The sequence below is a fragment of the Pristis pectinata genome, chromosome 15 (genome assembly GCF_009764475.1).
Source record: "Pristis pectinata isolate sPriPec2 chromosome 15, sPriPec2.1.pri, whole genome shotgun sequence".
NCBI classification, from domain to species: domain Eukaryota; kingdom Metazoa; phylum Chordata; class Chondrichthyes; order Rhinopristiformes; family Pristidae; genus Pristis; species Pristis pectinata.
The window spans coordinates 42,587,554-42,614,844 of record NC_067419.1 but is presented as its reverse complement, the minus strand read 5'-3'; the positions used below and the strand labels follow the sequence as shown (position 1 = coordinate 42,614,844).

At 43.4% G+C, this 27,291-nt stretch overlaps 1 protein-coding gene across 1 annotated transcript in view; it reads left to right on the top strand.

Moving 5' to 3' along the window:
- Window positions 1-27,291, top strand: part of LOC127578574 (stabilin-2-like) — a 154,609-nt gene that overhangs the window by 35,567 nt on the left and 91,751 nt on the right. Inside the window, 15 exon segments of the mRNA XM_052030723.1 lie at window positions 187-269; window positions 1,063-1,165; window positions 1,168-1,211; window positions 5,803-5,946; window positions 9,580-9,641; window positions 10,125-10,132; window positions 12,942-13,078; window positions 14,912-14,965; window positions 15,645-15,725; window positions 17,141-17,299; window positions 18,218-18,280; window positions 20,891-20,977; window positions 22,918-23,029; window positions 23,117-23,297; window positions 24,466-24,559. Coding sequence (XP_051886683.1) covers window positions 187-269; window positions 1,063-1,165; window positions 1,168-1,211; window positions 5,803-5,946; window positions 9,580-9,641; window positions 10,125-10,132; window positions 12,942-13,078; window positions 14,912-14,965; window positions 15,645-15,725; window positions 17,141-17,299; window positions 18,218-18,280; window positions 20,891-20,977; window positions 22,918-23,029; window positions 23,117-23,297; window positions 24,466-24,559 — 1,412 coding nt within the window.

Sequence of the window (27,291 nt, the reverse complement as noted above, 5' to 3'; positions counted from 1 at the left end):
TTTTCCCTTGTACTACCTCGATGTACTGATGTTGTGAAATGATCTGTACGGGTGGTACGTAAAACAAAGTTTTTCACTGTATCTCCGTACATGTGACAATAATAAACCAATTACCCTAAAATGCAAACATGAAGTTTACAAATAACTCCACAATGCATGTAAAATTTCCCACATTTTGTCTCCTAGGGGCTGGTTATTCTAAGCCACTGATCAATTTGGGACCTTTTACATTATTTCTACCAACTAACAAGGCCTTTAAAGGTGTGAATGTAAGTATCCAGGGTTTTACCTGATGGTAAACAGCTCTCTCAATGGCACCTTGGTGGGATGGTTAGGGGGGGGGCAATGTGAGCAAGGATTAGGAGAGGGTTGGGGTAGGCAAAGGGGCAGCTGCAATGGGGGTGGGTTGGGTTTGGAGAAGTGGAAGGCATGATAGTGGGTCCAAAGAGATGGGGGTACAGCAAGAGGGGGTGGGGTTGCCTACTGGATATTCCAACACCATGGATCATTAACAAGGTTTAACATCTGGATTTGGGAGCACAAATTGACCAGATTAAGGGTAGTTTTCAAAAACTCCTTTTGAAAAATTCCCAAACCCATCCCCAGATTTTCTCACAGGATCCACAAGTCTCTCCAATCCCAGTCTTTGCCCCACCTTCTCTACAGACTCTTATTGACTGCCAGAGCCCTGGCCTGCTGCTGGGGTGACATTGTGTCCTGAGGTCCTAAGTTCCCAACTGGGATGTTAAACCAAAGCACCACGTGTCCCGTTGAGTGGATGTTAAAGATCCCACAGCGCATCAGGGAGTAAGATCACAGTCAATCTTTGAAGTGTCGTGGGTAATATCTAATACTCAACCTGCATTAAAAACAATCCAACCAATAGATGCTGCTGTTTGTGGTATCTTGGTACAGATAACTTGTCTGCCAATGTAGCTACCTACATTGCAACACTGCCTCAGGGACTTCCCAAAGGTGCTATAGAAATGCAGAATCCATTTTCCCTGAAGAAAAGGTGTGAAGTAAACTTTGCTTATAGCAGATATCTTGCATTTAACACAGGTGAAAAGTCTCTTTGCAGACAAGGACAGAACAGAGTACCTCGCAAAGCTCCACATCATCGCTGGACAGCTGAGTGTTGCAGACTTAAATGCCACTGGTGAATTTTCACTTTGACTGGGAGATCAGGAGTGACCATACTCAGAGAAAGGGTGAGCTTGCGATGTGATAGATGCAACAAAACAAACTTATAACTTTGCATTCCTTAAACATGCTCTGAATAGTTTGGTTTAAAGAACTTGAAGTTAAATTCCCAGGAGTGCAATGGAAACAGATCAAATAGTTACTTGGAAAAGGGAGTCAGACAGTTGCTTGCTGGGGACATGGACAAGGGGGAGTGATGAGGGATAACTAGAATTGTTTTTAATACTTGCAGCATTTTGGTCATCCCTGATTGCCCTTGAGAAGTTGGTGGTAGCATACCAAGCAGCTGCCAAGCCATTTCAGAGGGCAGTTGAGTTGATCACATTACACTGGGACTGCAGTCACCTACCATCCACACTGGCTAAGGATTTCCTTCCTTAAAGGATATTATTGAACCAGATTTTTTTAAAACTATAACTTAGCAGTTACATTGTCACCAGAGCTGATACAAGCCCTTTATTCCAGCTTTATTTAATGCATATTCCCATGAATGTAGAGGCAATTAAATCCCTGCTGCTCCTTCAGAAGGACACAAAAGATCCTTTAGCACCAGTTGGTAGAAGACTGCAGACAATCTCCCAGATGTCCTGCCAATACTTATCACTCAACCAACAATGAGAAACATGATCTGGTCATTATCATATTTGCACTTGTGGGATCTTCCTGTGCTGTGACCATTCATCCCTACCTCTCAAGCTTGTTCCACCATGTTGTCTGCATTAGTTCAGGTCTTGGGATCAGCCACTGTGCCATTGCACCCTTAAATAATGCTTTCAAAGAGCTAGCACACACATAATGGGGCAAATAGGTTTCTTCCCCATGGTATCTGCATCAGTATCACGTTTTTTAGAAACCAGAAGATAGCCAGAACTTTATTAAATAAAGGTAACTTGTACAGAGACTGTGTGTCTACTACACAAATAACAAGCAGAGAGCTACCCAACAGAGAGACTTCCTGGTGGCTATCCTACAGTATTGCTGCACTATTTACAGAGAGCATAGTCACATGTTCACTTCTTAAAGAGGTACACACCCAATATCGTACAAACTGCAAGTTCACATAGTATTCCACAATTCTGTAAAGAACAACAAAAAGTGTGTATTTTGCTCCCAGTCTGTGTTAATTTTACCTCAGTCATTTTGGACAGACAGACAAGATCATCGACTGTCCATTTTGCTGCCTGACCCATTGAGTTTCTCCAGCACTTTGTGTGTTGCTTCAGTTTCCAGCATTTGCAGTCTCTTGCATCTCAATATTTCATGTCAGTTGGTTTCCAGGAGTTTTTCTGCCTTGCCATTGTTAACTCAATATGTCCACAGCAAGCTTTCACCCAGGGGCTCTGTTAACAGCCAGCTTTTCTTACTACTTGTAGTTGGACATTCTGCACTCTCTGATTTCACTTCATCCTTTAACCCCATGGGTTTATTCACATTTATAGGAACAGAGGAGGTCATTCAGCTCACCATTCATCTAGATCATGGCCCGTCAGCATCTTAACTCCATTCTGTTGCTTTGAAAATAACACGACCCACTCTGAGAAAGAGACTCCCGACTACCTATACTGATCACGTGAAGAAATATTTCCCGACATCACCTCTGTTTTAAGCTAGGTTGTCTTGTCTTGACTTTGCCACCAGAGGAAATTAATTATCTCTACTACCCTGTTAACTCCTTTAATCACCTTAAATCTCTCAATCAGATTACTCAATTCTCCCTTAACAATTAATCATTGTTTCCTGGTTTGATTGTGTGCCAAAAGGTATGTGCAGGGATGTTGAAGTGAAAGTGGTAATCCACGTTCAGAGACTGGCTTGGCTTCAGAAAGATGGGAAGTGAGACCCCACTTGAACAAAAACAAGTGCAATATGAAATTTCCTCCCCAATTGTCCATACGAAACCTCTCTTGGATACATTGACTATGTATATATTTGCTGTTAATTTCCTACACAAGGTCCCATTCCATCAGAATTTTCACAGGATAAAGCCATATTTCAGATATCTTTTAATTTTTCTGGTGCCTATTCACCATGGTCATAGATCCTTCCAGAGGTAGGCTGTAGGGTATTTGTTTTCTTGGTGAATGTTGATAGGGGGATTGTTGGTCAGGGAGGCTCCAAGGGTCATAGAGTCATACAGTAATGCAGCATGGAACAGGCTGTTTTGGCCTCAGCTGTATCCACAACATGACCATGTGTAGGAGATTGAGGGGAGACCTTATAAGGGTATATAAAATCATGAGGACCATAGATAGGGTGAACCAGGGAAGGGGAACTAAAAACTAGAGGGCATAGGTTTAAGGTGAGCGGTGAAAGATTTAAAAGGGATCTGAGGAGCAACTTCTTCATACAGAGGGTGGTGCGTATATGGAATGAGCTAGCAGAGAAAGTGGTTGAGGCAGGTACAAGAACAACATTTAAAAGGCATTTGGATTGGTACATGGATAGGAAAGGTTTAGAGGGATATGGGCCAAACGCGGGCAGATGGGATTAGCTTGGTGGGCACCTTGGTCGGCATGGACAAGTTGGGCCGAAGAGCCTGTTCCATGCTGTATTACTGTTTGATTCTATGACCCTTGGATCCTCCCTGACCAACAATCCCACTATCAACATTCACCAAGAAAACCTACCTCTGGAAGGATCTATGACCATGGTGAATGGGCATCAGAAGAATTAAAAGATATCTGAAATATGGCTTTATCCTGTGAAAATTCTGATGGAATGGGACTTTGTGTAGGAAATTAACAGCAAATGTATACATAGTCAATGTATCCAAGAGATGTTTCGTATGGACGATTGGGGAGGAAATCTTCTGTATCACTTTCCCAGGAGATTATGGTTGTGAGGGGTGGGGATTGTAGGAAGTATCTACACACACATGATTTTCCAGGGATCATAAGTGTAGAGCAGGCTTAATGGGCTAGCTGGTCTTGCCCTGCCTCTCTATTTCATGTGCTCCTGTGTTAGACAAGCAGATAACTGGAGTGTGTCTGAGAGATCCTCAATATCTTTCCTCTGTTGTCATAACAATTCCCAAATAAATCATATCACTTAACAGGAGAAGTAAGGACATCTTTGCACATTTGGTTTTATTTGTTAGTGTGTGCTTTGGAAGCATAAAGATAACCAAAGACAGCAAGAACATTTGTTTGTTCCTTTTTGCATAGTGGTGCTTGAGAGCAGGAAAAAGGTAACTATAACTTCTGCATTCAACATCCTTCTGAGGAGTACAATGCATCTTCAGTACTGTGGCTAACAAACCTGAAACAACAAGTTGATTGGATATTTCCTACTTGCACCTTAATGCCTTATTACCAAGAATTAAACAAGACAGAGTGAACACCAGCAACTTTTATGCATTGCTTATCAACTGCCTCTCACATCCTGGACAATTTGGAATTGGTTCAAGATAATATTGATAGCGATTGACTGATTAGAAATTTGCATAACCTAAAATGTGTTCACACTACAACTGCACAGAGAACTGCACAAGAAGGTTTTCAGCACACTGGCCTTCATCAGTCAGGGCATTGACTTGGGATATTATGTTGCAGTTGGACAAGACATTGGTGATGTTGCATTTGGAATATTGTGTTAGCTTTGGTTATCCTGTTATAGGAAAGATGCCAGTAAGCTGGAAAGAGTGCAGAAAAGATTTACAGGAATGTTGCTAGGACACAAGAGACTGAGTTATAGAGAGGGGTTGGGCAGGCTAGGACTTTATTCATTGGGTGATCTTATAAAATCATGAGAGGCGTAGAAAGGGTGAATGCACTCAGTTTTTTCCCCCAGGGTTGGGAATCAAGATGAGAGGCATAGGTTTAAGGTGAGAGGGGAGAGATTTAGTAGGAACCTGACAGGCAACATTTTCACCCAGCGGGTGGTCCATCTATGGAACAAGCTACCAGAAGAAGTGGTTGAGGCAGGTACATTAACAACATCTAAAAGGCACTTGGACAGGTACATGGGTAGGAAAGGTTTAGAGGGATATGGACCAAACCTGGGCAAATGGGACTGGCTTAGATGGGCATGTTGGTCAGCATGGACCGGTTGGGCTGAAGGGCCTGTTTCCATGCTGTATGACTATGATTTGCAGCTTGGATGTGGTTTACAAATGGAATCAGGGACTTGCTTAACTATGATGGGAAGCAGAGTAAGACACAATGAAAAGAAGGACTTTGTCTGCCAACTGAGATTGTTTTGCAAATGCAGCCCCAAACGAAGACAATAAGGCTAAAGAAAAACTATGGAAGGACAAAGTCCAAGCAGTTATAGCCAGTTCCTCCAGTTCCTCAGCACATTGTTTGTTGCTCCAGATTCCAGCTTCTGCAGTCTCTTGTGTCTCCATTTTACTGCTCCACTGCGAAGCCTCTTCAAGGCATGCTGACTTTGAGGAGGTTTTCCTCCCCTCTCCAAAGGGAATTCTGTGAGATCCTCTCTCACTGCTCCCGCTCTTTGGTTTCTACTGTTCTCTGGCTCTCTAGCAGATCATTTGTTGCTCCAGATTCCAACATCTGCATTCTCTTGTGTCTCCTCCAGTACTCTGTCTCCCTGTGTATTGCAGGTTTATTTAAAGTTGTCCTTTATGTTTCTCTTCATTAGGATAACCAGATAAAGCTGCATATTTATGGAAATAACAAAAAGGCCCGAATCCTCGCTGGGAATATCATTGCTTCCAATGGCCTGATACACATCATCGATAAGGTGATGGATGGGACTCAGCCGACAGTCAAGAGTAACAGAAAGGTAAAGCCACACAACTGCTCTGTATTGGGGTTATATGTTCAACAGTTGCAAAACATAGTTCATGCTTCAGGTTGATAACCTTTCATCTGAGCCAGAAAAGATGACACAGGTGAAACATGAGCCAAATTCTGCTCTGTTTGGCTTGCTGCTCGATCATGCCCCATGCTCTCTCTCAATGCTCATATTAACCTGCTGCATAAGCCAATTCACCCTGGACCTCCTGATCCTAGAGCCAAGCAGCACAGTGTAGTGAAGCCTCAGTGGTGCCAATATCTTAGCTGGCATTGTGGAGAAGCCCTGCCCATGGGACACACTGACAGCTTTTGGCAGGAGACAGATTGAGGACAAAACTTCCCCTTGAGAAAAACCTGTGAGGATTTGTGAGAATTTCGTACATAAAATTTGTGAGAATACGTAATAAAAAAATAAAAATAAAAAAATCTAGCTGGAGTAGGATCACAGAGGTGGATTCCCCAAGCAATTCCAGCCTGATTGGGCCTTGCCACTGGACACTACGGGACTCTGTCGTTCAGCTCCTGATGAATTTATGGAGGATCAGCTTACACTCAGGAGGTACTAACGACGAGCTGCCCTTCGCTTTAGTAACCCAGGCTACAGGTAGTTTGATTCAGATGTGTATTCTAACCTTATCTAACATTTTCCAATTCTGAGAAAACACCAGCAACTTGAAACATTAATTTTATTTGACATCCTACAAACACTGATGCAGGATTTCAACCTGAAACTTCGACAGTTCCTTTCGTCCCACAGATAATAGTGGTCTACATGGATTTTAGTAAGGCATTTGACAAGGTTCCGCATGGTAGGCTTCTTCAGAAGGTCAGAGGCCAGGGGATCCAGGGAAGCTTGGCCGTGTGGATTCAAAATTGGCTAGCCTGTAGAAAGCAGAGGGTTGTGGTGGAGGGAGTGCATTCAGATTGGAGGGCTGTGACTAGCGGTGTCCCGCAGGGATCGGTTCTGGGACCTCTGCTTTTTGTGATATTTATTAACGACTTAGATGAGGGGGTGGAAGGGTGAGTTAGCAAGTTTGCAGATGACACAAAGATCGGTGGTGTTGTGGATAGTGTGGAGGGCTGTAGAAGCTTGCAGAGGGATATTGATAGGATGCAGAGCTGGGCTGACAAGTGGCAGATGGAGTTCAATCCAGAGAAGTGTGAGGTGGTACACTTTGGAAGGACGAACTCCAAGGCGGAGTACAAGGTAAATGGCAGGATTCTGGACAGTGTAGAGGAGCAGAGGGATCTGGGGGTTCATATCCACAGATCACTGAAAGTTGCCTCGCAGGTGGATAGGGTAGTTAAGAAAGCTTATGGGATGTTAGCTTTTCATAAGTCGTGGGATCGAGTTTAAGAGCCACGAAGTGATGATGCAGCTTTACAAAACTCTGGTTAGGCCACACTTGGAGTACTGTGTCCAGTTCTGGTCGCCTCATTATAGGAAGGATTTGGAGGTGTTGGAAAGGGTGCAGAAGAGATTTACCAGGATGCTGCCTGGATTAGAGAGTATGGGTTATGGGGAGAGATTAAAGGAGCTCGGGCTGTTCTCATTGGAGAGAAGGAGGATGAGGGGAGACATGATAGAGGTATACAAGATATTGAGAGGAATAGATAGAGTGGACAGCCAACGCCTCTTTTCCAGGGCACCAATGCTCAAAACAAGAGGACATGGCTTTAAGGTATTGGGTGGGAAGTTCAAGGGTGATGTCAGAGGGAGGTTTTTCACCCGAGAGTGGTTGGTGCATGGAATGCGCTGCCTGGGGTGGTGGTGGAGGCTGATACATTGGACAAGTTCAAGAGATTGTTAGATAAGCATATGGAGAAATTTAAGATAGAGGGATATGTGGGAGGAAGGGGTTAGATAGTCTTAGGTGTGGTTTGAAGGGCGGCACAACATGGTGGGCCGAAGGGCCTATATTGTGCCGTATTGTTCTATGGTTCTAGATACTGCTCGACCCGCTGAGTTCCTCCAGCAGATTGTTTGTTGCTCCAGGTTCCAGCATCTGCTGTCTCTTGTGTCTCCCACAAACACTGCCTGACCTGTTTTGGATTTGAGCATGTTCTGTTTTCATTTTTGATTTTGGCAGCTGCAGGATTTTGTGTTGTCAGTTACTGTGGGCGTGACATTTGCTTGTGTACTTTGCTTTCCAATAGTCAAAGAGTATATACCTTTTTGAATAGGGCCCAGATCTCTCACTTTCACATCGGGCAGGAGGTACAGAAGCCTGAAGTCCCACACTACCAGGTTCAGGAACAGTTACTTCCCTTCAACCATTCGGTTCTTGAACCAACCAGTACAACCCTAATCACTACAGTTTAGCAACGCTATGAGCAATTTGATCACTTTTCATAAAAATGGTCTTGGCTTTTTTTTTGTTCTGTGTTCTTTCTTCTAAAAATTGTTTAATTTATCTTTGATTTGTGTTTTTCTTGTGAATGCTGCTTATATGATGCTTTGTGCCTGTGATGTTGCTGTACACATGTACTGGTGCATATGACAATAAACTCAACTTTGACTTTTGACAATTGGACACAGGAGACAGAAGCTCAGTGATTATGGGTGGGCAGTCGTAATGCTGTGAGTTTGCAACTTCAAGCAGCAGTCTCAAAGAGATAAGGTTTGCATAACAAATGCTGGATTGCAAGTTTCACTCACATTCCAGAATTAAAGAAAGACTCCTGGGTGCAATTCACAGTGGAAAAGTGGAAAGGAAGGATTGAATGCCCCTCAAGAATCCCACCCAGGTTTCTGCCCATTAACTAAAGTGGACAGAAAACGTGGTGAACTCTGTCTGTAAAGTCTGTGCCTGATTTTCTTCGAAGTATCTATAGGGACCAAGAGGAGGCCATTCAACCCTTCACACTTGTTCTTCCCTTAAATTGGATCATGGCTGATATGTATCTTAACATTGTCTGTCCAGTCTGAGCTTCACATTCCTTTGGCTTTGCTTAGGAAAGGTTTATCGGTCTGAGTTGTGATATTTGCAATTTATTTCCTCAGTGCTGCAAAGCATTTTTTTTTTGCAGGGAGAGTTCCAAATTCCACCTCTCTTTTCTGTATGAAGAAATGTTGTTTCCTGGTTTCATCTCTGAGTAGCTCAGCTCTAATTTTGTAGAACTGTCTCCTTGCCCTGGACCATGTACCCACCCACACCCAACTCTGCCTCCTACCCCAACTAGGGCAATAGTTCCTTCATCAACAACTTATCCCCACAGCAAACCCTGACCTCTCCCCTATCACAAATGTTCTTTTTATCCTATCCATCCTCCCCCAACTATCTCCACAACTTAAACCTAACATTTTATCTCTTTCCGTCAAAGAAACATCAACCTAAAAGTGATAACAATGTTTTTTCCTTCATATTGTTTTTATTTCAGCATTCCAGCAAGTGAAGTTTTTGATTTACATTCAGTAGACAGTATCTCCTAGATTCACTCCTTAATCTTACACACTGAAATGGAATACAGAACTAATCTGTGCAACCTGGGTCAACCCTTTTCTACTTGATCATTCAACTTCCCTTAAAAATCTTTATCTTAAAATCTTCTGTGCTGAAGCTAATGTTTTCACAGTTGTTTCTCTGGTTCATTGAGACTGTTATGTTCTTTTCCTCAGAAAACCCTCTACACAATATTTCAGAAAATGAACAGTTCAAGAAATTCATGGAATTGCTGCAGGTAAGAGTCAGTAACACATTTTATTGTAATACCAGCTTCCCCCTCATGGACTCCTGTCGACACTTCCCACTGCATCAGTAAGCCAGCCAACGTAATCAAAGACGCCACCCACCTCCGGACATTCTCTCTCACCCCCACCCCCTCCAATCGGGCAGAAGATACCAAAGCCTGAAAGCACGTACCACCAGGCTCAAGGACAGCTTCTACCCTGCTGTTACAAGACTATTGAATGGACCTATTGCATGTTAAGATGGACTCTTGACTTCACAATCTACATCGCCATGGCCTTGCACCTTATTGTCTGCCTGCACTGCGCTTTCTCTGTAACTGTAACACTTTATTCTGCATCTGTTATTGCTTTTCCCTTGTACTACCTCAATGCACTGATGTGATGAAATGATCTATATGGATGGCATGCAAAACAAAGTGTTTCACTGTACCTCAGTACATGTGACAATAATAAACCAATTTCCCAAATTCCAGAAATTCAGGTAAGAGCAAGTATTGCAAGCTGATTCAAAAAACATATTCCTGTTGACTTTCTTAGAATATTTCAGTCTGAATTTAGGAAGGGTCAATTTATAAAAGACTAAATGAAAGATAGGAAATCAATCACAGGATCTTCTACTGAGTCATTGTGGGTAGAAGTCAGAAACAGGAAGGGAGCGATCGCTCTATTGAGAGTATTCTACAGACCCCCAATAGCAGCAGAGACACTGAGGAGCAGGTCGGGAGGTATAATTTGGAGAGGTGCAAAAATAACAGAGTTGTTTTCATGGGTGATTTCAACTTCCCTAATATTGATTGGCACCTCCTTAGTTTAAAGGGGATAGATGGGGCAGAGTTTGTTAAATGTGTCCAGGAAGGATTCCTGACACAGTATGTGGACAGGCCAACTAGAGGAGAGGCCATTCTGGACCTGGTACTAGACAATGAGCCTGATCAGGTTTCAGATCTCTCGGTCGGAGAGCATTTTGGAGATAGTGACCCTAACTCCTTTACTATTGCCTTGGAGAGAGATAGGAGCAGATGATATGGGAAAGTATTTAACTGGGGAAGGGGAAATTATGATGCTATTAGGCAGGAACTTGGGAGCGTAAATTGGGAACAGGTGTTCTTAGAGAAGTGCACAGCGGAAATGTGGAGGTTGATCAGGGAGTACTTGCAAAGGGTTCTGGATAGGTTTGTCCCATTGAGGCAGGGTAAGGATGGTAGAGTGAAGGAACCATGGTTGACAAGAGATGTAGTATATCTTGTCAAGAGGAAGAAAGAAGCTTACGTGAGATTAAGAAAGCATGGATCAGACAGGGCTCTGGAGAGTTACAAGGTAGCCAGGACGGAGCTTAAGAATGGACTTAGCGGAGCTAAATGGGGGCATGACGTCCTTGGTGAGTAGGATCAAGGAAAACCCCAAGGCATTCTACACATACAGTATGTGAAGAATAGGAGAGTGACTAGAGCGAGGGTAGGACCGATCAGGGATAAAAGAGGAAATATGCCTGGAGTCAGAAGAGGTAGAGGAGGTCCCTAATGAATACTTTGCTTCAGTATTCACCAGAGAGAGAGACCTTGACTTTTGTGAGGATGGCGTACGACAAGCTGATACGCTAGGGCATGTCGACATGAGGAAAGAGGATGTGCTGGAACTTTTGAAAAACATTAGGATAGATAAGTCACTGGGACCGGACGGGATATATCCAAGGTTATTACGGGAAGTGAGGGAAGAGATTGCTGTATCTTTGGCGATGATCTTTGCGTCCTCACGGGCTGCAGGAGTAGTGCCAGATGATTGGAGAGTGGCAAATGTTGTTCCTTTGTTTAAGAAAGGGAGTAGGGATAACCCTGGGGATTACAGACCAGTGAGTCTTCAGTGGTGGGCAAATTACTGGAGAATTTTCTTAGAGACAGGATTTATGGGCACTTGGAGAAGCATAAGCTGATTAGGGACAATCAACATGGCTTTGAGGGGCAGGTCGTGCCTCACGAGCCTGATTGAATTCTTTGAGGATGTGACAAAGCACATCGATGAAGGCAGAGCAGTGGATGTGGTGTACGTGGATTTTAGTAAGGTGTTTGATAAGGTTCCTCATGCAAGGCTCATTCAGAAAGTCAGGAGATATGGGATCCAGGGAAACTTGGCTGTGTGGATTCAGAATTGGCTCGCTCATAGAAAGAGGGTGGTGGTAGATGGAGCGTATTCTGCCTGGAGGTCGGTGACCAGTCGTGTTCCATGGGGATCTGTTCTGGGACCCCTGCACTTTGTGATTTTTATAACTGACTTGGATGAGGATGTGGAAGTGTGGGTTAGTAGGTTTCCTGATGATACAAAGGTGGTGGTGTTGTGGATAGTGTGGAACGTTGCTGTAGATTACAACTGGATGTTGATAGAATGCAGACCTGGGCTGAGAAGTGGCAGATGGAGTTCAACCCAGATAAGTGTGAAGTGATACACTTCGGGAGGTCGAATTTGAAGGCATAATACAAGGTTAATGGCAGGACTCTTAGCAGCATGGAGGAACAGAGGGATCTTGGGGTCCACGTCCATAGATCCCTCAAGGTTGCCGCGCAGGTCGATAGGGCTGTTAAGATGGCGTATGGTGTGTTGGCCTTCAATAGTTGGGGTATTGAGTTTAAGAGCTGCGAGGTGATGTTGCAGCTCTATACAACTCTGGTTAGACCACACTTGGAGTATTGTATTCAGTTCTGGTTGCCTCATTATAGAAAGGATGCGGAAGCTTTAGAGAGGGTGCAGAGGAGACTTACCAGGATGCTGCCTGGATTGGAGAGCATGTCTTATAAGAATAGGTTGACTGAACTAGGGTTTTTCTCCTTGGAGAGAAGGAGGATGAGAGGTGACTTGATAGAGGTGTACAAGGTGATAAGGGGCATAGATCGAGTGGAGAGGCAGAGACTTTTTCCCAGGGCGACAATGACTAACATGTGGGGGCATAATTTTAAAGTGATTGGACGAAGATATAAGGGGGATGTCAGGGGTAAGTTTTTTTTTTTACACAGAGTGGTGGGTGCGTGGAACGCACTGCCGGCAGAGGTTGTGGGGGCAGATACATTAGGGACATTTAAGAGACTCTTAGATAGCCACATGACTGATGGAAAAATAGGGGACTATGTGGGAGGGAAGGGTTAGATAGATCTTAGAGCAGGATAAAATGTTGGCACAACATTGTGGGCCAAAGGGCCTGTATTGTCTGTAGTGTTCTATGAGTCTTTATCTGGCTTGGTTAGGTGGTTAAAACAAGGATTAGTGGTGTCTTTATGTTGATTTTTCCTTTATCTAATTAGCTTTCTCTTCTTACATCCAGAAATGTGATCTTGACCAACTCCTACAAAGTGGTGGACCACTTACAATTTTTATCCCAAACATGAGTGCTTGGGATGGCTTGGATGATGAGACAATGGCTTACTTGCTTTCAGCAGAGGTAACAATGGTAGCTTTTTATAACTGTGCACTTACCCTTGTTCCAGAGTTGTCGGTGAGGTGGAATTCAGCTTTGCATTTTGATAAGAGCACATTTTTCACAGTCAGAAAATTAGCTGATTTCACTGGGGTAAGAAACACACAGAAACCTTTCTCATCCCTTGAAAGTGTTGAATGGTAAAGTAATAAATAGTATAGGAACGTAAGCAGAAGTAGATCAAGTGGCCCCCTTCAACCTGCTTCATCATTCCCCTTCATGGACTCTTGTCTACACTTCTCGCTGCCTTGAAAAGGCAGCCAGCATAATCAAAGTCCCTTCCCACCCCAAACATTCTCTCTTCTCCCCCCCCCCCCCCCACCACCTCCATCAGGCAGAAGATAGAAAAGCTTGAAAACATGCACCGCCAGGGTCAAGGACTGCTTCTATCCCACTGTTATAAGACTCTTAAACGGACCTCTTGTACTATATAGATGAACTCTCAACCTCACAATCTACCTCACCATGACCCTTGCATCTTATTGTCTACCTGCACTGCACTTTGTCTGTATCTGTAACTATAACACTATATTCTGCATTCTGTTATTGCTTTTCCCTTGTGGTACCTCAAAGTACTTATGTTTTGAAATGATCTGTATGGATGGCTTGCAAAACTAAGTTTTTCACTGTATCTCGGTACATGTGACAATAATAAACCAATATCAATTAAATCATATCTGATCTGTAAATCAAGCCCACCCTTCCACCTTTCTTCCTTTCATTCCCTTAGTGTCCAAAAATCTACTGATCCCAGTTCTGAATATACTCAGTGACTGAATATCCGCAACCCCTGGAAGGTAGAAAAAGCCAAAGATTCACATCTTGCAGCAAAAAGAATTTCATCTCTTTGGAAGGTCCTGAGGACTTGGAAGGCATTCCAGAGACTTAGAAACAGAAGCCTGGCCTTACACTCCAGACATATTGTTCCAGGTACCTCCATTCAGATGGGGGCATGAAACCAAGGTCTTGAACTCTCTCTCACTTGGATATAAGATCACATGATGATGATTAGAAAAAAAAGTGGAGTTATCCTTAATGACCTCACGTGCCCCTTAATCAACATGAATGAAATAGAAATATCTGTCATTTTAACCTTACATTCTGAAGGAGCTTGCTGAGTGCAAGTCAGCTCCCTGTTTTCAACGTTGCAATAATATCATAAATCCCAGTCTACCTTTGCTTTCATATAAATATAATGAATAGTGTTATTTCCTAGGTTTGTAGTGAACAAACAATTGTGGGCAAGGTACCCTCTATTCCTCCTTGAACCTTCTGCTGATGTGTAGGACTAGGAAAAAATTAGCCTGTGATATGGTCCTTTCTGCCTGTTGTCCTCTGCTTCCGGAGTTCGACACAACACATAAGAAGTACAACACGCAAGTGATGAAAAATCATAAAAAAGGCTGCAGATGCTGAATATCTGAAATAAAAACAACATGTTGGAAGCACTCATCAGGTGGAAACACGCAACATGTTCTGTTTTAATTTCATATTTGCAGCATCTGCAGGTTTTTTTTAATTTGCATTGGAACACGTCAGGTCAGGTAGCACGTATGGAAAGAGAAACAGGGTTAATGTTTCAGGTCGAGGACTATAAGTCAGATCCTTCATCGGATATGAGTGTTACCAGCATATTCTGTTTTTAGTACAACAACATACAGGTGCCTTATTATTGAGCATTCATTGATCCAGGGATAAAGAATTTGCAAATTGCTCCCTTCTCTATGTGTATCTTTCCGTTCAGTGAAACGTTAGAGATGTTTGTTGGAGTATTGATATCATTCCATTCTTGTACAGGGCAAGCAGAAACTTAAGGAGCTGATGAGACATCACATCATTCCTGAAAATGAGGTTAGTTCTTCCTTATCAGGTAAACAACTGCAACAAGTTCAATGTATAAGCAGAATGCTGCAGATCCTACAAATCCAAAATAAAATCAAAGCATGCTAGAAATACTCAGCAGGTCAGGCAGCATTTGTGGGGGGAAAAAAAGCACAGTTTATGACCTATCATCAGTTCCAGCTATTTCTATTCAAACCTTAGCTTTTAGATATGAATTTTCATTGTTTCCTGTTCAACTTAAGGATTGAATTTGCCAAAGCCACTGTTCAGACTGAAGGGTAATGGGTTGGCTCAGAAAAATTTGAGATATTAGACCTCACCATCTCACCAGGTGGAACAATGGACCATTGATGTTCCACTCAGTGTTAGCAACATCTGTATAAAACTACCTTTGCACCCAATTTCTTTGGTTTCCTGGCCTAATTTTAGATTATAACTGCCACTGATAATTGTTCTTGAAGCCTGCATTGGAGCCCATTGTATAAAATGACTGAGAGTCCAGTAGTAGGAAAGGGAGGAAGAATTAAGTTGGTGAGTCACAAAGAGGTTGGGGTGACACTACAGAGAGAGCAGAGCAGTTCAGCAAACTAGTCACCTGGAGGGGACGACATTGGACAATGAGCAGCAAATGAAGTGCATTAGATTATTGGAAATAAGTCCTCACACTGCTTTTTCTTCTCATAATCAGCTGGAAGTTTCGAGCCTCCTCTCTTCACCTAAAATTCTGAGTTTAGCAAATCAACTTGTGCCAATGAACTTGAACAAAAATGTGAGTAGACCCATTAAGATAAGATAAGATATCTTTATCAGTCGCATGTACATCGAAACACACAGTGAAATGCATCTTTTTGCCTAGAGTGTTCTGGGGGCAGCCCGCAAGTGACACCACACTTCTGGCGCCAACATAGCATGCCCACAACTTCCTAACCCCTATGTCTTTGGAATGTGGGAGGAAACCAGAGCACCTGGAAGAAACCCACGCAGGCACAGGGAGAACGTACAAACTCCTGACAGACAGTGGCCGGAATTGAACCTGGGTTGCTGGCGCTGTAAAGCGTTACACTAACTGCTACACTACCATGCCTGCTTGGTAACAAGTAGTGTAGTAAAATCTTCATTTTCCTATATCACCTCTACCTTCCCTTAAATGGTTTTGAAGAAATATCTCTTGTTTATCTCTCACCATTTTTATTCCAGCTTTGTATGAATACTAAGCTTGTGGGGAAAGATCTCAAATTCATGTGATAGTGTAACAATGGTGATTATCCAACATTTCTTTATCTCTTCCAATGACAAAGCTGCCACTTATTGCCTGTTCTCACTACTGGTTGTAAAGTTGGTGCTGGGCTTCAATGTGAACAAACTTAGTTTGCTGAAGGCACATCCACCACGCTGTTGCTCAGTAAATCCAGATTCCAACCTTGTGATTCCCCCTTCCCTATTTGGTACATAGTAATGTGGAAAAACTAGGATCAGGAGTAGGCCATTTGGCTCGTTTATACTACTCTATTCATGGCAGACCCTCTATCAGCTCTACCATATTCCTTTGCTTTCACCAGACCCCTTTATGCCTTTTGTGTCTAGAATTCTTAAATATATTCAGCACCTTGGTCTCCACAGCCTTCTGTGGTAGAGAATTCCTCAGGTTCACCACCCTCTGAAGAAATTTCTCCTCATCTCAGTTCCAAATGTCTTACCCCACGACTTATCAATGGCTGGTGTACAAGGGTTATGTGGATCCCTTTGTACATCAACTTTTCATAATCCGTGTAAGTGATATGCTATCACTTTGTTTCCTATACAAGCATGTAACTTCTCTGCACTGCACCTTCATGTATCCACTCAATGAGTATGGTGTCTAACTGGGTGACGTGTGTGGTGTCTAACTGGGTGACGTGTGTGGTGTCTAACTGGGTGACGTATATGGTGTATAAGTGGGTAACATGTATGGTACATAAATGGGTAGTGTATATGGTGTATAACTGGGTGACGTATGTGGTGCATAACTTCTGCCCCACATCTCATGAACAAAGAAATAGAAGTGTAACGCAGCTGTGACTAGGATAGTGATGACAGTGATGCATATTGATTAATGTATAGTCTGAATTCCAGTGGTCTCTATGTTCAACAATTTTCATGGCTTATTTCAATATATCAGATATTTGTTGTCCTTTGCCTCTGCAGGGGAAGATTTTGCTGGGTGCCGAGGGTGTGGCTGTTGAAGAAGCAGACATATTTGGCAAGAATGGCAGGATCTTCATTCTAAATGGTCTGCTAATCCCTCCGTCTATTGTGCCAATCCTCCCCCGTCGATGTGACGATACGCAGCACAGAATTACCTCGGTAATGTGACATTGGCTGAAATGACGAGCGATTATTTAATGCTTAGAAAAAGTCTTGAAGGTTGTTCAGAAAAGAGTCCAGATTTCTCTGGGTTATCCATAGGCATCAGACTCTGCTAGTCATGAGAGCCAGATGTTTGCAAGTTTCTAGAGCACCATGATGTTTGATGAAGATTTGGAGTAGATCCTTGGTTTGTCCCAAATGAGGAACTTGGGACCATTGTGTAGTACATCATCAGTTCGACTGGTTTCTCCAAGACAACTTCTCTTTTTTTAATATGGATGTAAATGTTCTCACAGGGCTATGTCAAAACAGTCGGGGCACTCTCCAATCTTTATCCCTCAAAATTACTAAAACTAATTATCACATCACATCTTGTGGGAGCTTGATGTGTGTAAATTGACTGCAGGGTTTCTTCATTTCCACATAGACTATACTTAAAAAATATTTTGTTGGCTATGATGTACTTTGGAACATTTGTGAAATGCAAGTCTTTATTTCCATGTTTGGAGGTGTTGCTGGCTTTCATTTTTCCTTGATGAGCATGCCAAGTGACAGATAAGATAAGATATCTTTATTAGTCACATGTAAATCGAAACACAGTGAAATACATATTTTTGCGTACAGTGTTCAGAGGGCAGCCCGCAAGTGTCGCCACACTTCCGGCGCCAACATAGCATGCCCACAACTTCCTAACCTGTACGTCTTTGGAATGTGGGAGGCACCACACGTAGTCACAGGGAAAACATACAAACTCCTTGAACCTAGAACTTCTTCCCAAATTGGAAAATGTGCTTCGTAGATGGTTCCACATATATTGAATGACTTGGAAGGGATAACGAGAATAGTGTTTCAAAAAGGCCTGTGGATAATGAACTTGTTTGCAACTTAAAGGTTATTACATTTACATCCATTCAGGGCTCTTGCGTAAGCTGTGCTAAAATTCATAGCAGCACTTGTCAACCTGGAATGACCCCACTGGTAAGTGAGCACTTTATTTATTATATTTTGTATTTCCTCTGAATTAGTGAATCCCTCAGTCAGTTAGTAAACCTAAACTCCTTTATATATAGAAAATGGAAATGGCATTAGAAGGGAGACCAGAAACTTTCCGATATCAGCATCGAATAATAAAATCAGAAACTTATACAGGCCCTTGTCCCAATATTGAGAGCTGTGCCTTCATCTGTTAAAATTGTAACTCAGAAAATTCCTGCTAGACCTTCCTCTCTCTCTCTCTCACTCTCTTTTCTCTCTCTCCCTTTTTCTCTCCCACTCTCTCTGTCTCTATCCTCCACTCTCTCTCCTCTCTCCTTCTCTCTCTCTCTCTCTCCTCTCTCTCTCTCCCTTTTCTCTCTCCTCTCCTCTCTCTCCTCCTCTCTCTCTCTCTCTCCTCTCTCTCTCTCTCTCTCTCACTCTTCTCTCTCTCTCACTACTCCTCTCCCTCTCTCCTCTCTCTCTCCACTCTCTCCCACTCTCTCCTTCCCTCTCCCCACTCTCTTTCTCTTTATTATCCTTCTTTAAGAAGTTCTTTTAAACCAACGTCTTTGACTGAGCAGATGTACAGTAGCTACGTCATCACAGGCTACTACATACCTGACATATTTCCATTCTAACTCATGACAAAGGATATTCCAATGTTAACTGTAGATACAAAGGCATGATGTAATGCACAAAGGCATAAAAGGAATACAATACAATTTTAAATGATATTTGCAAAAAGCTGTTTATTAATGTTTTTAATACAGAAAAATGCAATAAATGCAAATTGTTAGGGAAAGAGAGGCATTGGGACTGGTGACTAAGGTCTTAAAAATCTTAAAAGAGAGAACGCTAGATGATTTCAGAGACTTAAAAGGAAGCCTTCAACCCATTGGAACCAGGCCAACTCCCAACAGAGAATTCCGACAATTCCATTCCTCCTTTTCCTATTTCCCTGTAGCCTTATTCTCTCCCTCATACCCATCAATTCTCCTCTGAATTTTTCCCACTTGTTTAGACTTAGGAGTAATTTATAGTAGCCACTTAATCAACCAACAATCCCGTCTTTTGGGATGAGGGAGGAAACCAAGTACGTGGGAGAATCATACTGCAAGCTCCACACAGACAGCACCCAAGATCTGGATCATGGCCAGGTACCTGGAGCTGTGAGGCAGCAGCAATATCTGCTGCGCAACTGTGCCACCTTACAATTGGAGCTCATGGTTGAGTTAGCCAAAGGCACAGTCCTAATGGTGGATCGAGAGAGACCTGTTTCTCTTTTTCTCCTGCTGATGTCCTTCCTTCACCTCCTTTCCCTCACAGGACTGATGTTTCAAGACCATTAAACTTTATATATATTTTATTAGAGCTTTTAGAACCTTGCATCCTCCATGTATCTAATGAGATGAATTACATCATTGTTTGCCGCCTTCCCGTTCGATACTTAAACTGGAACTTTTGTGACTGCTTACTTGTTCCAGGATAGTTTTAAACAAGGATGCCTTTACATGACTTTTATGATGGGACAGAGCCTGCCAACTCATGGCTGTAGTAGAAACTGCTATGAAGTAGTCACAGTGAGTATAAAAAAACTCCCGAGTTTTCCCTTAACATTCTAAGTTCTAAGTCCTGTGGTGGGATTTGAACTCACTGAGTATTAGTCCTAATAATGGGATTACTAGTTCATCAAAAAGACATTCAGTTCAATCACTTGGAAGTAAAACTGCCCAATTTGTAAAGTACCCACAGGTACAGTGGGTATGGGGATGGTAGCAGAGTGGTTGTTATTAGACTAGTATTGAGAGGCTTGAGAGTCAGAGTCATACAGCACAGAACCAGGCCCTTCAGCTCACCGGTACATGCCAACTAAGATGCCCAGCTAAGCTAGTCCCATTTGCCTGCATTTGGCCCATATCCCTTTAAACCGTTCCTATCCACGTACCTGTCCGAGAGCCTTTTAAATGTTGTTAATGTACCTGCCTCAACCACTGCTTCTGGCAGCTCGTTCCATACATGGACCTCCCTCTGGGTAAAAAAGTTGCCCCTCGGGCTCCTATTAAACCTCTCCCCTCTTACCTTAAACCTACAGTATGCCCTCTAGTTCTTGATTCCTCAGCCCTGGGAAAAAGACTGTGCCCATTCACCCTGTCTGTCCCCCTCATGATTTTGCACAGAGGTAGAGACCATTGATCTGAAGACATGAATCCAAGTCACACCTTGGCTGGGAATTAATTCAAGTAAATAAATAAATCTGGAATAAAAAGCTGATCTAGGAAACATTGAGAATGAAACTGCTGGGAATATTCTCTTGAATGACTTCTGCGCTCTAGAGAAGAAATCTCCCCACCCCAACTTGTCTGGTTCATCTAGGTCTCTGAACCCAATGCAATTGTTTGTTTCCTCAGGTTAGAATAGTTAAGAACAAACAATAAGTCCTGATCAGTGACATCCACATCCCATGAATGAATGAATTATTAATGATCTTGAGCAACATACAAAGCTCAGTGGTCAGGCAGCGTCTGTGGAGGGAAATGGACAGTTGACAGTTTGGGTCGAGACCCTTCATCAGGACTAGCTGATTAATATAATCTTTCCTGGCTTGTTTCCTAGGTACCCAAGTGCTGCAGCGGATTCTACGGCCCAGACTGCAGGATTTGTCCAGGAGGTTTCCAAAATATCTGTTCTGGCCATGGACATGTAAGGGTGATAGAGTGAATGCTTTCTTAATGGAATTAGAGCCCCATTGCCATCAAAGATCAATGCAATCCATATTGTAATGAATCATTTGTTATTAAGTTAAATATTTATCATTTCTGTTGCTGTACAGCATGATATTACATAGGACATAGAACATTACAGCACAGTACAGGCCCTTCAGCCCACAATGTTGTGCCGACATTTTATCCTGCTCTAAGATCTATCTAACCCTTCCCTCCTATATATGTCAGAAGCTACATTGAATTACGTGGAACATTTGGAGACACAATTGACTGCAGATGCTGGAATCTGGAGCAACACACAAAAAGCAGGAGGAACTCAACGGGTCAGGCAGTATCTGTGGCGGGAAACGGACAGTCGATGTTTCAGGTCGAGACCCTTCAACTGGACCAGATGAAACGTCGACCGTCCATGTCCCTCCAGCTTTTTGTGTGTTACTACATGAAACATATCACTGACCAATGGAAATTTTAATTGGTCTCTGCTTGCAGCTGAGGCTCAAGACTTTGGGGGAAAAAAAATTAGGCAGTACACATTTTCAGAGTCAAGAATGTGCCGTCCGTAACTCCGACTTGAGCCTGAGATGGGGAGGTTAGCAGCCACAAGCCCAGTCTGGTCTGTACTGTGGTTGGTGAGGTGTGGTGAGTGGGCATCAGACCCCAACATCTGGTTGAGGTCAGGTGGGGTGGCATTCCAGGTGTGGCAGGATTGGAAGCAGGAGAGTAGAACTTGGTGGTGCTGGTGGATGGGGAATTAGAAGTAGGAAAGCAGGAGATTAGAAAGTAAGACCCTGAGGATGAAAGTAACTTCAAAGTTGATCAATATCAAAGTCACCAAAGTCGAGTTTATTGTCATCTGCACAAGTACGTGTGTGCACAGATGCAATGAAAAACTTGCAGCAGCATCGCAGGCACATAGCATCCGATAAGCAGCATTCACATGAATTAAGCATAAATTATACACAATTTTTACAAGAAAGAACACAATTAGAACAAAGAAAAAACAAAGTCCTTTGTAGTGCAAAGTGGTGAAATTGGTCATAGTGTTGCTATACTGAGGTAGTGATTAAGGTTGTGCAGGTTGGTTCAAGAACCGAAATAGTCAAAGGGAAGTAGCTGTTCTTGAACCTGGTGGTGTGGGACTTCAGGCTTCTGTACCTCCTGCCCGATGGTAGCTGCGAGAAGATGGCATGGCCCGGATGGTGTGGATCTTTGATGATAGATGTTGCGTTCTTGAGGCAGCACCTCCTGTAGAAAGTGCCAATGGTGGGGAGGAACGTGCCAGCGATGTGTTAGGCTGAGTCCACTACTCTCTGCAGTATATTTAGTTCCTGTGCATTTGAATTGCTGTACCAGACAATGATGCAGCCAGTCAGGATACTTTCAATAGTACATCTGTAGAAGTTTATTAGAGTGTTTGGCGACATGCCGATCCTCCTTAACCTTCTAAGAACTAAGGTTCAGGTGTCCTAGTCTAAGGGCATGCAGTTAAGACCAGCTGGCCCCTGGTGGCTCCAACAGTGTGCTCCCCAAGACAACACCATCCAGCTCCTGCAAAGCTCCAAAAGGAATGTCTGTGTAGCGCTAATGTGCAAATCCCACAGGATTTGCAAGGATGACTCAAGGGAGGAAGTCAGGTTGAATTACCAGAGTAACCCAAGGTGCTCATTATTGGATTTCACTCTGAAAAGATTGATTTTCAATTGCCCAATGCTGTAAAGAATCACTGTTTTGCAATTTCTAGGCAAACGTAGACCTGGGTCATTAGCCTGACAGATGCAGTCAAATGCTTATACTACACACAAGTACCTCCACCCGAATCCTCCCTATTCCTTCCTCCTCCTTTTGCCAGCTTCCCTGCAGCCACTCCACGCTGCAGTGAGTTCCGTGATCTAACCACGTCCTGTCCTTTGCTTGCAGTGCACAGACGGATTGGACGGAAATGGCACGTGCGTTTGCGACAGCAAATTTCGCGGCTCAAAGTGCCACCTCTGTTCTGACCCGAAGAAGTACGGACCCAACTGTGACCAGAGTAAGTTGTTCCCCCAGCTCATGTTACGTCACACAGACCATTGTACCAAACTCTTATGCCTTTCCCCTTTTCTTTGGTGCTTTGCAGCCTGTCCATGTGTTCATGGGCAATGTGACAACAAGGTGACTGGCGTCGGAGCCTGCAAGTTGAACTCGTGCAAGCCAGGATATGCTGGGAAGTTCTGCGAGAGACAAACTACTCCGTGTGGCTCCAATGCTCAGTTCTGCCATGCCCATGCAAACTGCGAATACAAGAATGGTGGCCTCAGGTACCATGGATGAAAGAGCTGAAACATGTCAGAAAATAAGATAGAAGTCACACTTGGAGCTTGTTGTTCCAACATCAGATGACAGGGCTTCACCAGGTGATAATGAGGTCCAAGGCCCAATATCAAATCACCCCAAGGTCCATCCTTTCAAGAGCCTCTGGTATGCCAGTGGGGTGTCTCAAATACCTTGCCACTTAAGGCAAGAGGGGGAAAGTTTAAAGGGGATATGCAGGGCAAGTATTTTACACAGAGAGTGGTGGGTTGCCTGGGAGGCACTGCCAAGGGTGATGCTGAAAACAGACACGATAAAGACATTCAAGAGCTCTTTTAGATAGGCACATGAATATGCAGGGTATGGAGGGATATGGATCACGTACGGGCAGAAGGGATTAGTTTAGTTTGACATCATGGTCGGTACAGACATTATGGGCTGAAGGGTCTGTTGCTGTGCTGTACTGTCCTGTGTTCTACTAAGTGGGGATTAGGCTCTTTTGTGTTCAAGGGGCCACACTGAATTTGGTTCTTGGCTGCCATAACAGGATGGAGAACCTTCCAATAGTAATTTGGGTAATTCTGATTACATGATAGGATGTTGCGTGTCTACAAATTCATTCTTTAATTAAATAACAACCAGTTAAAAATCTATTAAAAAGTATTCACTTCAGGTCTTTAATTTGAAATAGCTCAATGCTTCTGGAGGTACAGTTTGACATGTATTTTGGCAGAGTTTTTATTTGATTCATTCATGGTATCTGGATTTTGGTGGCAAAGCTGGAATATATTGTCCTTCCCTAATTGCCCTTGAGAAGGTGCTGGTGAGCCAACTTATTGAACCATTGTAGTCCTTCTGATGAAGGGGATCCCCAGTGCTATTGGGTAGGGAAGTGCAGGATTAAGACCTTGCAAGGATGAAGAGAACAGGGATGTACTTCCAGTCAAATGGAGGGGAATCCACTGCACGTGCTGCCCTTGTCCTTCTAGATGGTTGAGGCTGTGGTTTGGAAGTGCTCTCAAAGACTGGTTTAGAATAATGTTAATGCAGGAAAATAATTCTATTACTACATATATTGTTGCAAGCTTGTAACTTCCATTCAGATTCCGTGCATGATAAAGGATTTAACCTCCTGGCAGAATTCTACTTTAAATGGCTAATGCTTTTTCCTTCCAGCTGTGTTTGCAAACCAAATTATGAAGGTGATGGGTCCTACTGTGAAGAGATGAACGCCTGCAGTCGACCAGACCGAGGTGGCTGCAGTTCTAATGTGGGTACAACTGACTGCTTGAATTCTTGAGTTAACTTATAATAACTTACTGTTAATGACAAATAGGTTGCAAGCTCTACAGAACTGGTGTGGAGTCCTCATCAATTAATGACGGACCTTGCCGAGAGTGCACTCCGGTTTGTTAGTCACAAAAGTATTGGGGCTGGAGGGAAAATGTTGAATTGTGGGGAGAGAGTTAAATGCAGGAGGCCAGGTGATATTCCCAACTCAACTTGGGAATGCAAACTGACAGGCATTGGGAGACACAAGAGACTGCAAATGCTGGAATCTAGAGCAACATGCAATCTGCTGGAGGAACTCAGTGGGTCGAGCATTTGTGGGAGGCAAGTAATCCTGGTGCAGGGTTTCAACCCGAAACATCGACAATTCCTTTCTCCTCACAGATGCTGCCCGACCCGTTGATTTCCCTCAGCATATTGTTTGTTGACAGGAATAAGGCTGTTTTGTCAGACTAGATAAGGGGAATAGCACTTCTATCAGCACGGCTTTATTTTCTGATACCCATCTCCCACAAATACAGACTCCCAGCACTGAGAAGCTTAATCAATCGGCCCCTCTCTCATCTACATTGCCACGCTCATAATGTCCACCCCAAGCAAGGTCGATTGGAAATGTCACTCACAAGGCAGTGCCTCAAGAAGGTGGCATCCATCACTAAGGACCCTCACCATCCAGGACATGCCCCCTTCTCATTCCTACCATTGGGGAGGAAGTACAGGAGCCTGAAGACCCACACTCAGCGTTTCAGGAGCAGCTTCTTCCCCTCCACCATCAAATTTCTGAATGGTCCATGAACCCATGAACAATACCTCGTTATTCCTCTTTTGTAATAATTATTTTTGAAATTTTTATGTCCTGTACTGTCCTGCTGCTGCAAAACAACAGATTTCATGACATACGTCAGTGATAATAAACCTGATTCTGATTCTAAATCAGAAGCCCTGGCCTAATTTCCATCCATTCTGGCCCACTTCCATTGGAATCAGGAATCCACTGTTTTCTAAATCTGCAAATGTCATTTGGGACCAGTTTAGAATAGAGGGAACTATGAGATAGACTGAAAAACAGAACAGAGCGGCCTGGAATTTGTGGTCGCAATCACAGTGGATGTGTCAGGGATTTCCTTCATTGTTCCATGAAACCAACCAGTTGTTCCGTGTAACCAAGCAGCTTTGGGATTTCTGCATTCATTTTATTTAACACGGAAACTCCAAGCCGCTGTCAGTGACTCACCCTCTTCCATGGGGTGTGCTGTTTTACAGCCTCCTTCAAAGTAATCAAGGGAAATCAATGTTTCCTTAAGAAACAAGCTTGCAGTAAAATATCTTTTAATGATTTGTTAAGAACATAGAACAGTAAGGCACATGAACAGGCCCTTTGACCCATGATGTTGTGCCGAATTAATTAAACTAGTAATTAAATGCCTAACTAAACTGCCTACACAATGTCCACATCCCTCCACTCTCTGCACATTCATGTGCCTATCTAAGAGCCTCTTAGATCCCTCCACCACCGCCCCTGGCAGGACATTCCAGGCACCCACCACTCTCTGCGTTTAAAAAAAACTAGCCCCATACATCAACTTTGAACTTACCCTCTCTCACCTTAAATGCATGCCCTCTAGTATTAGACATTTGGACCCAGGGAAAAGAATACCAGCTGTCTACTCTATCTATGCTTTTCATAATCTTATAAATTTCTATCAGGTCTCCCCTCAGCCTCCGCCGCTCCAGAGAAAACAACCCAAGTTTGTCCAACCTCTCCTTGTAGCACATGCTGTCTAATCCAGGCAGCATCCTGGTAAAACTCTTCTGCACCCTCTCCAAAGCCTCCACATCCCATTTGTTGTATGAGAAATAAATGAATTTCTAATGACATAACTGAATGGGAACTGTTTACATGGTTTATCACTGAGCAGCAAGTCATCTAGTGTTTTGAATGTGTCCAGTTCCTTCGTGTGATTGGTTGTTCAGCCAGCTTGATGACATGATGGCTGCTGGACACCAAAGTTCTCTTTGAACTGATGCCTGATCATCAGTGAAGGGTATACTGGCAAAGATACATCTAAGATGGTCGGGGCTGTTGGAGGTCAATCATCCCAGCTGGAGTTCCTCGAGGTAGTGCCTTAGCCCAGCCATCTCCAACTGCTTCATGCATGACCACTCTTCCACTGTGAGGTCAGAAGTGAAGATGTTTGCTGACAATTGCCCAATGTTCAGTTCCATTCACGTCCCCCCAGCTAAGAAAATAATTAGTGACTGCCTGCAGCAAACCTAAACAACATTCAGGCCTGAGCTGATCAGTGGCAAGTTACATTAGTGCCACAAAAGTGCCAGGCAATGACCATCTCCAACAAGGCACTCTACCCAATTACTGCTGACATTCAATGGCATTGACTCCTTCACCATCAACGTACTGGGGGAATCACCAACAACCTGTACCTCCACTGGACCAGCCACACAAATTCCATGGCTACAAGAGCAGGTCAGAGATTGAGTATCCTGTGGCAGTTGTCTCACCTTCTAACACCCCAAGGTCCTTCCATCATTCACAAGGCATAAGTCAGGAGCATGATGGAACCCTCTCCACTTGCCTCAATGAGCGCAATTCCAACAGCACCCATGAGGCTCAACAATATGCGGGACAAAACAACGTTCTTGATTGGCACCCCATCCACCAACCTAAATGTTCATTCCCTCCACCAACAGCGG